We start from the raw sequence: 13,113 nt of genomic DNA, 5'->3' as shown, positions 1-13,113 counted from the left end.
TAATACTTACCTTGGTTCCAGCGGTCTGACGACCACAAGTTCCCTAAATGGCATCTTCTTCCCAGCTTCCCCCAGGTGCTGGTCTTCAGCTATCTTGATTGGCTGGTGCAGGATGATGTCACTCCCATGCATGCGCGAGAGTCATTAATCTCGGCACCCTGGCATTGTGCCAGAAATGTAAACTGAGCTCCACATGCACAACAGTGTACATTCTGTAGAAAACTGTAAACAAGCAGACAAGATTATAGTTACACAGTAACTATGTAACTATAATCTTGTCTGCTTGTTTACACTGTAAAATTGTGTACACTGTAAACTGTAAACAAGCAGACAAGATTATTTTATTGCAAAAATGACCTTGCATGTCTCTTCTGCAATAAAGAGCCTGTCTGTTCATAAAGTATTTATTTTTCCTTTAGTTCTGCTTTAAGCAATGCTGAGCATGCAGTAATATTGAAAAGCAGTTCCACTTACCGTACTGTGAGATATTGTGAGATATCCATACTTTACACCACATTTCCTTTTCTGCCAAACTTTACGTATGCTAAAAAAATAAATGACAAGACAAAAATAAAAGAAGTCTAATGCGAAAGTGTTATGCTGACAGGAAAGAGACGACAGGGGTTTTCATGTGGAATATTATTAAGCAGTAACAAAAGCTTAAGAAAGCTGCCCTTCAACAATAAGGGTCCATGCACAATGGGCTTAAAAAAACAAAAGTTTGAAATGGACAAATTAGAAATATAATTTTATATATATATATATGTATTTTTATATATATATATTTCTAATTTGTCCATTTTAATAGCCTACTATAGTGTCTCCCATGTCCGCCGGGGAGAGGCAATTTGGTGGTCGGGCCCTTTGACTGTGATCCATGGTGGTTTTCAGCTTCAGGTGAGGCAGCTCCTCCCATCTATTTATATGTCTTTGTTATATTTGGAGACATTTGATACTAATTTATTGTTTATCATTATCAGAATATGCGTAGTGTTTAAAATATCCTCCTGAAGAAGTGTTTTTTTACCTCGAAACATGTCGAGGAACATATGCCTGGATTTCTGAAAATCCCTTTTGAGATAATCACAAGTTTATAATCTATTTCTGTTTCTGTAAATTTACTTGTATTTTTGTAGCACATTTGTGTGTCTCCTTGTGCTATGATTTTTTAACACTTTCAATAAAATATATTGATTTTTATCTCTTTTGTATCCATTACTATGGTACCCTTAAAGTCCTAATTTCGTTTTTTCCCTCTCCCCATTCCCCTTCCCCTCGGACCTCTCTGGGAGGTCAGGTCCGTGCTATCCTCTTCCCCTTGACAATATATACACTCTGGATGTTCATCATATATCACAGGCTTCTATATTTTAAGCCAGTGTGCATGGACCCCTAAAGTAAAACCCTATAAACTTCCAATGCTAAGTAAAGGTCTTATCTTATATATATATATATATATATATATATATATATATATATATATATATATATATATATATATATATATATATATATACACACACACACACACACACACATTTTCAGTCCCAGTGTCCCCTAAATGTGCAGCACCCTGCAAGTACTGACCATTCATGGAATATTTTCTGCAGCAAATACAGTAGCTAAATTTACCCATAATTTGACCTTCAGTAGTGTGAGCTACCTTCAGTAGTTAACACTACTGGAAAAAGGAAATTACATGAGCAGGGGATAAACATTCTGAAAAGTTCAGTTTGAAAGTCATGTACTGCTATGGGGTCCCTGTGCCACTAGCTGATAGGACCACATGGACAACTTTCAATCTTTCAGTCCATCAGAAGTCCCCTGAAATTACCTTGTTTTATTCATTGTTAACAATAGCAGTGCAAATTCTACAGATCTGTGGCTTTCAACCATTTCACGGGGCGAAGCCCCTATAATTATCAAGAAAATTTAGCAGGAAGACCAGCACCCGGGGGAAGCAGGGAGCACTATGCCAATGAGAGAACTCATGGTTGTCAGACTGCAGAAGCAAAGGTAAGTATTCTTGCCTTTAGAGGTTGTAAAGGCGGGACATGTTTTACCTTAATGTATTCCTTTCATTAAGGTTAAAAATTGTCCCAGCAGTTGTATCGCCCCCCTCACCCCCATTATACTTACCTGAGTCCTATTTCGATCCAGTGCTATGCCTATGTACAGTGGCTCTTTCCTTTCTTTTTCTCCTCACAGGACATGGAGGCAGCAGTGGGGGCTGCAGGCTCCTAATCTTGTCAATCACATCTTGTGAGGAGGGGGTTGGGCCAAGCCACACTGTGTGTGTGTATGGATGCACACAGCCTGGCTCGGCAGTGAATCCACAGATGTGCCACCATATCCTATGGGGGTGCACAGAGAAGAGGAAGACCTAAGAGCACCAGTGGGGGACCTGTGAGAGAGCAAAATGCGCATGTGCAGGCTCAGAAGAAGGACGACACTCCGGTACTGCTAGGGGGCACTAATCCTAAAGGATAGTCAATCATAGAGAAGAGGACAGGACAGAGCTGTAAAAAATATCAGAGGCATTTGGGGAAGGTTTCACCCCATGCACAAATGGTCTACAGGTATGGGAGGAGCGTCAATGCGGATTATCAAAATCACATTCATTTAGAATTATGTAATGGTGTTTGTGAAGTGCATAGTTTTTTTTTTGTTTTATAAAGATAAATAAAACTTTTAAATAAAAAAATATCTACTGAATTGCCTGTCTGCCTATTTGACAGCTCTGACAGCTCAAACCAACCAGTGAATGTGTTTAATTGCAATCTAGGTAATGCCCAATTGGATAAAAACCCTGGCTGAGCCACTATTCATCTGTGAGTTTCAAAGAGTCATCTAAACACAGAAAGGATGACACAACCTTGATATATCAGGGCACCAGGAGTCAGAAAAATCTGAATTGATGCATTATTATATTTGGAGATAATAACAACCTTAAAGTGATTGTAAAGGCAGAAGGTATTTTATCAAATTGCATTCTTTGCATTAAGGCCCCTTTCACACTATTGCGACGCAATTTTACAGCGATTTCACTGCGCGATTTTTGCCGCGATTTTGAAAGCAATGGCAAGGTTATATTCCTCAAAACACATTAAAATCGTGGCAAAGTAGTGCAGGAACTACTTTGAAGTCAGTGCGACTTCAAAACGCACTGATATGAATGGGGCTCATTGAAAATAATGGAAAACGACTTGTCATGCGATTTTGCAGTCCAAAATCGCGGGACAAGTTGCACTAGTGTGAATGGGGCCTAAGATAAAAAGCCTTGTGTGTGCAGCAGCCCCCCTCATACTTACCTGAGATCCATCTAGATTCAGTAATGTTGCAGGAGTGACTCGGCTACCCAGGACTCCCCGTCTCATTGGCTAAGACAGCAGCGTGGTGCCACTGGCTCTTGCGGCTGTCAATTAAATCAGTCAGCCAATGAGGAGAGAAAGGGGGCGGGTGGGGCCGGGCCACGGCTCCATGTCTGAATGAACAAAGGAAGCTGTGGCTCGACTAGGGTGCCCCCATAGCAAGCTGCTAGCTGCGGGGGCACTCGGCAGGAGGGAGGGGCCAGGAGCACCAGGAAGGGACCTGAGAAGAGGAGGATCTGGGCTACTCTGTGAAAAACCACTACACAGGGCAGGTAAGTAAAACATGTTTGATACTTTTAGACTTTAGTATCACTTTAATTGCAGTGTACAGTGGGTACGGAAAGTATTCAGACCCCCTTACATTTTTCACTCTTTGTTATATTGCAGCCATTTGCTAAAATCATTTAAGTTCATTCTTCTTCCTCATGAATGTACAAACAGCTCCCCATACTGACAGAAAAACACAGAATTGTTGACATTGTTGCAGATTTATTAAAAAAGAAAAACTGAAATATCACATGGTCCTAAGTATTCAGACCCTTTGCTGTGACACTCATATTTAACTCAGGTGCTTTCCATTTCTTCTGATCATCCTTGAGATGGTTCTACACCTTCATTTGAGTCCAGCTGTGTTTGATTATACTGATTGGACTTGATTAGGAAAGCCACACACCTGTCTATATAAGACCTTCCAGATCACAATGCATGTCAGAGCAAATGAGAATCATGAGGTCAAAGGAACTGCCTGAAGAGCTCAGAGACAGAATTGTGGCAAGGCACAGATCTGGCCAAGGTTACAAAAAGATTTCTGCTGCACTTAAGGTTCCTAAGAGCACAGTGGCCTCCATAATCCTCAAATGGAAGACGTTTGGGATGACCAGAACCCTTCCTAGAGCTGGCCGTCCGGCCAAACTGAGCTATCGGGGGAGAAGAGCCTTGGTGAGAGAGGTAAAGAAGAACCCAAAGATCACTGTGGCTGAGCTCCAGAGATGCAGTCAGGAGATGGGAGAAAGTTGTAGAAAGTCAACCATCACTGCAGCCCTCCACCAGTCGGGGCTTTATGGAAGAGTGGCCCGACGGAAGCCTCTCCTCAGTGTAAGACACATGAAAGCCCGCATGGAGTTTGCTAAAAAACACCTGAAGGACTCCAAGATGGTGAGAAATAAGATTCTCTGGTCTGATGAGACCAAAATAGAACTTTTTGGCCTTAATTCTAAGCGGTATGTGTGGAGAAAACCAGGCACTGCTCATCACCTGTCCAATACAGTCCCAACAGTGAAGCATGGTGGTGGCAGCATCATGCTGTGGGGGTGTTTTTCAGCTGCAGGGACAGGACGACTGGTTGCAATCGAGGGAAAGATGAATGCGGCCAAGTACAGGGATATCCTGGACAAAAACCTTCTCCAGAGTGCTCTGGACCTCAGACTGGGCCGAAGGTTTACCTTCCAACAAGACAATGACCCTAAGCACACAGCTAAAATAACAAAGGAGTGGCTTCACAACAACTCCGTGACTGTTCTTGAATGGCCCAGCCAGAGCCCTGACTTAAACCCAATTGAGCATCTCTGGAGAGACCTAAAAATGGCTGTCCACCAACGTTTACCATCCAACCTGACAGAACTGGAGAGGATCTGCAAGGAGGAATGGCAGAGGATCCCCAAATCCAGGTGTGAAAGACTTGTTGCATCTTTCCCAAAAAGACTCCTGGCTGTATTAGATCAAAAGGGGGCTTCTACTAAATACTGAGCAAAGGGTCTGAATACTTAGGACCATGTGATATTTCAGTTTTTCTTTTTTAATAAATCTGCAACAATGTCAACAATTCTGTTTTTTCTGTCAGTATGGGGTGCTATGTGTACATTCATGAGGAAGAAGAATGAACCTAAATGATTTTAGCAAATGGCTGCAATATAACAAAGAGTGAAAAATTTAAGGGGGTCTGAATACTTTCCGTACCCACTGTATATACAAATCCTTAACTGCAGTGTACACAAATGATCGTTTAGAGTAGAGCATTTCTTAAATATGCAGTGCAGGGTATATTATTATTATTATTATTATACAGGATTTATATGGCGCCAACAGTTTGCGCAGCGCTTAACAAACTGAAGGCAAACATTACAGTTACAATACAATTTGGAACAAAAGGAATCAGAGGGCCCTGCTCGTTAGAGCTTACAATCTAAAAGGGAGGGTCAATTGATACAAAAGGCAATAGCTGTGGGGGATGAGCTGATGGAGCAAGTGAAACAGTGGTATTAGTTAGTAGCCGGGTAGGCTTCTTTAAAGGGATCGTCTAAAGATGGATAAATTAGGGGACAGTCGGACAGATTGGGGTAGAGAGTTCAAAAGAATGGGAGAAGCTCTGGAGAAATCCTGGAGGTGAGCATGGGAGGAGGTGACAAGGGAGCTAGAGAGCAGGAGGTCTTGGGAGGACCGAAGAGAGCGGCTTGGTTGATATTTTGAGATCAGGTTAGTGATGTTGCTGGGGGCAGAGTTGTGGATGGCATTGTAAACTAATATTAGTACTTTGAATTTTATTCGTTAGGTGAGTGGAAGCCAGTGAAGGGATTGGCAGAGAGGGTTGGAGGACACTGAACGGTTGGTAAGGTGGATATGTCTTGCAGCAGCATTCATTATGGATTGAAGGGGAGATAGTCTATGTAAGGGTAATCCAATGAGGAGGGAGTTGCAATAGTCGAGGCGAGAGATAACCAGGGCGTGAATTTAAAGCTTGGTGGTGTTATTGGTTAAAAAGGGCCGTATTCTAGCGATGTTGCGGAGGTTAAGGCGGCATGATTTGGACAGGGATTGGATGTGAGCCTGAAAGGACAGTGCAGAGTCCAGGGTTACCCCTAGCACCCTGGCATGTGTGGAAGGACTGATAGTTGTTCCATTGATCTTGACAGAGAATTCCGGGGAAGGGGCATGTGGAGGAGGAAATATTATGAGCTCAGTTTTAGATAGATTCAGATTGAGGAAGTGGTGTGACATCCAGGCTTAAATGTATTTTAGTAAATCAGTGATGCGGGAGGAGACTGATGGGGTGAGCTGAGGGGTAGAGAGATAGATTTGGGTGTCATCAGCATAGAAATGGTAGTGGAAGCCATGGGAGGCTATTAGCTGACCCAGGGAGGAGGTGTAGATTGAGAATAGTAGCAGCCTAAGGACAGAACCTTGGGGGACCCCAACAGTAAGAGGAGTTGCAGGGGAGTAGGTGGAATTGTAAGTGACACTGAAGGTGCGGTGAGATAGGTAAGATTCGAACCAATGGAGAGCACAGAGAGCACAGCCACGGAGACTGAGCAAACTGAGTTTTTTGAGAAGGAGGGGGTTTAAAAATAAATTAAGCCATACCCTTCACTCTTCTTATATAGAAAACCAGACTTCTCTGTTCCATGCTGTTTGTCCCCTTGCTGTTGGTGCAAGTTATATCCAGAATCTTTTCTATTTAATCCATCCTAAAAATACAGAAAATGCAAGACAAAGCCGAGAGCTGTGTATTAGAGCAATGTTCCTATATAACAAAGTGTCTTCTCAAGAACTGTCGAACATATTCTTTTTTCTTGTTCACTTTAATCAGTTACGTGTTTAATTAAAATAAGCTCCCCACCTCTTTAGCTTCTAATTGTAGTTGCTTCTGAAGATTTTCTTTAGATTCTGAAAGTTTTTTCAGCTCTTCGTCCTGAGTCTGGTGAATCTACAAGTACATCACAAAGAATTCCCTTTAGTAATCGGAACAAGCACAAGAGGTATGGCAATACCCTTTATCAAAGAGAATGCCCTACAGAACTCCATTGAGAATGATACTCACAGTATGCAAAGAAGTAGATAACTTCTCAATGAAAGGAAAGAGACTTTGTGTAGCATTTAATCCATCCTGAAAAAAGCTAAATCAAAAATATTAGTGTCATATAAAGCCTTAATTAGACAGCAGAACAAAGCACACGCTGCATGAACTGATGGGGAAGGAGCAATACCATATGATATAAAGGGGAATCAGGGGCAATACATTTTGGTTTGTCCTGTAGATGCAGGGAGCTGACAGGGGCTCTTTACATGTGACCAGCAGGTCTGGGGGATTTTCCCTGTTGTACGGGAATTTGTCTTAGAATGATACTGGCAGCAGAAGGCTCACCGCATTGTACCCTGGGCCATGAGGGCAACATCACCGTACAAGAAGGTATAAGTGAGGATATGTCAGGGTTGCCTTGGGAGACTCTCTCTGTAAGACTGGAGACAGCTCTTGAAAGGCAAGCTTGATGGACAATGCAGAAGGTGGTTCATAATGGGAACTTAAACATTGTTCTAAATAGAAGAAGTTAGGAAAGCAAGCAAATCCCAATGGTTTGGAGGGTTAATCTAGGAGTGCTATCCTGGAGATGGGCAGAGTATTGAGAAAGGGCAGTTGCACGCAGTCACCACTCAGTACCCCAGATTCAAAACAGGGAAGTTGTGTATGTTTGTGTATGTAATTGAATTGTTCCTTATTTTAGTCAGTGAAATGAAACGCTACTTTATCCATCAAGCAAAAATGCTGTTTTTTTTTTTTCCTTGCATGGGATTGAGTATACTTTGCAAAGTGTATTTTTACCACATTCATCAAATAAAGGAAAAATTCCCCTGCAAAGTGAACAACCTATCTGCTTTTAGTAAATCAACCCTTGTCTTTGGGAAGTGCTGTGTGTGGCATAAAACATTTACATGAACAGATCCTATATGCTATAATTTAGTAAAGAAGTCAGAATGCTGTCCAAAGAGGTAGTGATCAATTATTATTCCTTGTTGTCATTAGGAGAAACTAATTGTCCCTAGCACTTGGATGTGCAGAGCAGTGGCTTGCATCAGGCCACCTAGGGTGGTAAAAAGGTAAAGTAACTCGCTCCAACCACAATCAGCTCAGAAATAACCTATGGAAAGGAATACTGCACAGAGCCAAATATTAAAGTGGAGTTCCACCCCCCCCCCCCCCCCCACAAAAAAACAAAAAAAATCAGGAGCTACAAATACTGCAGCTGCTTACTTTTAATATTAGGACACTTACCCCTGTCCATGGATCCCACGATGTTGGCACCCCAGCCGATTTTCGAATAAGCTCTCGGGTGCTGCCGCCGCAATTTGTGGTAAGGGCAACTGGCATTGAAGCCTTTCGGGTTCCCTACTGCGCATGTGCGAAGCACGCTGCACTTTCCAACAGGCCCGGTGGCAGAGGAAGGAGGAGGGGGCCAATATTCTGAGGGACTTTGCCGCAGCGGACTTTCACAGAAGTAGGGATGGCTACCTGTCAAAAATAGGTACCCGTTCCCCCCTCCCCAGTGAAAGTTGCCAAATGTGGCACCGGAGGGGTGGTGGAAGCAGATAAGCAGAGCTTCCACTTTTGGGTGGAACTTCGCTTTAAGCGCATTTTAGCCCTATCAAGGAACATATGTTATTTGCTCTCTTTTGGTCTGTGTAAAATATAGGTAGCACCCTCCTAGGTAGGTGCTAGAGAGAAAGTATAGTTTTGGGTCGTGTCTGCTTACCAGAAGGACTGCGGGTAAATCTATATTGTTCTCTGCCTACCAGAGAGCAGAATCTGTTAGTGAGGTCTGCTCATTGTGCTCAAGTGCAACTCGTTCTGTCTGGAGAGTGTTTCACACTGGTCCAATAGTGAGGCATATTGGACAGTGGGAGGAAACCTGACAAATGAGTGCACAGACGTTTGATACAGCCCTGGTGATTTGGCAGAGGAAAAGTGCCTCAGTGCATGCTGAGATACTGTATAAACGCCAGGAGCAGATGTGCTCGAGTTCTTTTGGCTGGGTAGCGTAGTCCCGGAGGCAGGGGGCGGCTGCCTCCTCCTCTGTAGAGGGGTCATGAGACCTCAGGTAGTCAACCAGAGGGCCTAGAGAGGAACTGAGCCCAGAGGTTCTATGAAGCTGGCTGAAAGGGGAGACACTGGAGGATCTGATTCTGCAGTACAGTGAGTACAGATCTGTGTCAAGGGGCCTGACCTGAGGGGGGCCACCCCTGCAACTAGAAGAGTCAGTGGAGGGGATGCCAGTGAGTGTCCCAAAGATAATGTAGATTCACCAAGTCTATTGCTGGAGAGAAAAAAGCAAGGAGACCTAACCCTTTCCATACATGTGGTAGTAAGGATTAAGCAGTGCAGCTGCTTCCACAAGCAACCTGGTGAGGCCAAGTTATAGTTGTCCTTATCCATTGTGAATAGTTACAGTTGGAGTATTCCATTATTCCCTTCTCCCATCCAAGTTCCAAAATAAATACTAAAAACCAATACCCCTGGACTGTTTATTGTGTGACAAGTCATCGGGAGTAAGGAGGGATGTGTGAACTGTACCCCCAAGTGACTGTGTGCTGGTAATCAGAGGAGGCCCGAGAAGTCATCTTACAACAGGCCCTACAGGGACAGTGCTACACCAGATTTTACACATTCCAGCTTTAGTAAATCAACCTCACTGATCTCTGATCTCTCATCTCCTCCTCCTCCTTAGCTCCACAACCTCTCCTCATATACAGCAGGAGAACACAGGATGTTATTAGCTCACAATCATTTTTTATTTTTTTTGCACTTATACTGATACTGTATAAAAAACTTTCAATGGTATATATATCAGACCAAAATGGAGCAAACAAGAGAAGTTCATTGTTAGGGTTTACCTACACTTTAAAGTGGAACTTCGCTCTCTAAGTCAGCATTGACTATAATTAATCCTTAAGTTGCTAGCATTAGTAAATGCATAGGAAAACATATCATATTTACTTTTTTTAAACTTTTCTTTTACATTTCTTCAGTTACTCCTGGTTTCCAGGTTTGCTTTGAACATTAAAAACTAATAAATAGGAACCCCTGGAGGGCCTTCAAGAAAAAGTTTTAAAATGCACTTTTTCTGGACTTGGTATGGTCCATTTGCTTGAATGCTTAATTTCCTTTTACTCTTTATATTTTTGTTCAGTTAATTAGAGTGCTAAATGTGGTGCAATATGCCTTTGTAAAAGATACATTTACTGAGGATGTGAGGACATATATAATAACATCTAGATAGTAACGGCTTACCTAAGTCGACTTTTATTTGGTGACCTCTTGATGTCTTTTTCTCGTTATACCTACTGAACCCCATGAAGGACTGCATTTATTTTGCTACACTGGTTTTTTTGCGTGTCCCCTTTGAAATGACAGTTGTATTGCACCCATTACTGTGTATGCGATTTGCAATCACACTGTTCTCTGTACTTATTTGTCAGCATTGAAAATGCTAATGAAATTTGAATTAAAAATGAATTAAATAGTATTTTAGGTATGTGGGGATCAGTTGCAGAGTAGTTCTGTTTTAAGAATTAAGTACATTTCTGGCAGATCCACAAGTATTGTTCTGTACTTGCCAGCCACGAAAGCAGCTAATCGGACCAATCTGTGTCTGTTCGGCTGCATTGGAGGCCAAAAGGAGAGATCTAGGGTCTAATAAATGCGAATGCGCACGTAGGTCCCACGCGCACATGTAAACGGCGATCGCACCAAACGTGAGATATCGCCACGAATATCAGAGCGAGAGCAATAATTTTACTGCCAGACCTCCTGTGTAACTCTAAACTGGTAACTTGTATACGCTTTTAAAGCATTGCCTATGGAGATTTTTTAGATACTGTAATTTGGCGCCGTTCCACGGCCGGACGCAATTTTAAAGCATGGCATGTTTGGTATCTATTTACTTGGCGTAACATCATCTTTTATATTCTACCAATTTGGTACTATATTGTGTTTTTGTGCATTAAAGTTCCTTAAAGTGTATTTTTTCCAAAAAGTGAAAAAAGGACTGCACAAACATCGAGTGACATAAAAATATGCAACACCCACCATTTTATTCTCTAGGGCCTCTGCTTAAAAAACAATTAAACAATCATGTATATGTGTGTGTGTGTGTGTAAGGGTCCAAGTCATTGATGATGTTTTTTACATGTAGGAGAGGAATGTCAGAATTGGCCCAGACTGGAAGTGGTTAAAACTGTCATTTCAAGAACTTGATTTGTGGATAGTGGCTTTCTATTTATGGGTTAAGCCTGCAAAGACTGCTGTGTGTGTATCTTTTCTTCTGTGTTATCTTGTGCAATGTTTGTATTAGACATAGAGTCTTAGGCCGAAGTCCTGGCAGAATAGCGCTACCCATCAGAAAATGTAACAGAAGTAATGTAGTGATTGAAAAATGCTTACTGCGCCATGCGTTCCAACATGGCCGCTATGCATTCCAATGGGTTTCCTAATCTGACATAACACCGAAGGCATCGAGGGTAGGGATAGACCGATTATCGGCAAGGCCGATATATCAGTGGCCGATATGCACTTTGCACTTTCCCCGATAGATCGGTATTGGCCCCGGAACCGCCCGATATTGCCGATATTTTTGTGACGTCATTCTGCCTTCTCAGGCCACCTCCCTCGCCTTGGACAGCCTCGTCTGGAGTCGGACCTAGTCTCGCGTGTATCACAGCCATACACCCACCCAGAGCAGCCCGGTGTCAGCCAGTCACCCACATCCACAGGCCCTGTACCAGCCAGCCACAGGCACTGTACCAGCGAGCCAGCCAGCCACCCACAGGCTCTGTACCAGCCAGCCACAGGCACTGTACCAGGCCAGCCAGTCACCCACAGCCCCTGTACCAGCCAGCTACCCACAGCCCCTGTGCCAGCCACCTACCCACCACAGGGTACCAGCCAGCCAGCCACCCACAGACAGGGTGCCAGACAAGCAGCCACCCACAGACAGGGTGCAAGACAGCTAGACACCCACAAGTCCTGTACCAGCCAGCCACAGTCACTGTACCAGCCAGCCACCCACAGCCCCTGTGCCAGCCACCACCTACCACAGGATGGCAGCCAGCCACCCACCACAGGGTGCCAGCCAGCCACCCACCACAATGTGCCAGCCAGCCAGACACCCACCACAGGGTGCCGGCCAGCCAGCCACCCACCCACCACAGGGTGCCAGGCAGCCATCCACCCACCCACCACAGGGTGCCAATAAGCCAGCCACCCACCACAGGGTGCCAGAAAGCCAGCCACCCACCACAGGGTGCCAGCAAGCCAGCCATTAAGCATTAAACAAAAATTTCCATGTTCAGTACCAGATTTGTGTCAAAAAATTGTCTTTATTTTTCAAAACTTTACATTTACAAAATATCGGCCGATACCAATACGTTGTGACCAAAATGTCGGTATAGGCCCTGAAAAAACCATATCCGTCTTTCCCTAATCGGCGGACATCTTCTTACACCCAGTCAAGTCTTCAATCTCACACTTATTTTAGCAGTAAACGCACCTTATATCCTGAAATACATGTTTTCATTTTTATCATGATTGTATTATAGTAAATACAGCAACAAGCCTGCAGGCAGCAGGTGGCAACAGCCATCTTGGTACACCCCGCGCTGCTCAGTGCCAAACTGGTTATATAGTGAAATAGACTGTTTCATTCAGTTGCGGTGAAATAGTCTATTTCAGTATATAAAGATGAGTTTCCTGCTAAAATAGGTGTGAGATTGAAGACTTGTCTGGGTGTAAGAATATGTCTGCTGCTGTCTTCCTGTTCTGTGACATTAGGAAATCCATTGAAACGCATAGCGGCCATGTTGGAATACATAGAGCATACGCAGTAAGCAATTTTGTTCGCAACGTCACTTCAGTTGCATTTTCTGATGGGTAGCAGTATTCTGATAGAACACAGGCCATACACGGAGCAAATTTTTT

General features: G+C 43.4%; 1 protein-coding gene and 1 long non-coding RNA gene across 2 annotated transcripts in view; one reads left to right on the top strand and one right to left on the bottom strand.

Annotated features, from left to right (window-relative positions):
* The window catches only part of LOC309546218, a 1,099,142-nt gene that overhangs the window by 991,938 nt on the left and 94,091 nt on the right, over positions 1–13,113 (top strand). The gene's annotated exons all lie outside the window — the stretch shown is intronic.
* LOC309547337 (arf-GAP with SH3 domain, ANK repeat and PH domain-containing protein 3-like) overlaps positions 1–13,113 on the bottom strand; it is a 110,458-nt gene that overhangs the window by 63,482 nt on the left and 33,863 nt on the right. The window contains exons 8-11 of the mRNA XM_082247173.1: positions 7,186–7,261; positions 6,985–7,071; positions 6,729–6,832; positions 475–544 (exon numbers count right to left, since the gene is read on the bottom strand). Coding sequence (XP_082103299.1) covers positions 475–544; positions 6,729–6,832; positions 6,985–7,071; positions 7,186–7,261 — 337 coding nt within the window. The remainder of the gene's footprint in view (positions 1–474; positions 545–6,728; positions 6,833–6,984; positions 7,072–7,185; positions 7,262–13,113) is intronic.

The sequence above is a fragment of the Pelophylax lessonae genome, assembly GCF_965119305.1.
Source record: "Pelophylax lessonae genome assembly, chromosome: 2".
In the NCBI taxonomy this organism is placed as follows: domain Eukaryota; kingdom Metazoa; phylum Chordata; class Amphibia; order Anura; family Ranidae; genus Pelophylax; species Pelophylax lessonae.
The sequence above is the reverse complement of the archived record's forward strand: the minus strand, read 5'-3'. Positions and strand labels throughout refer to the sequence as shown.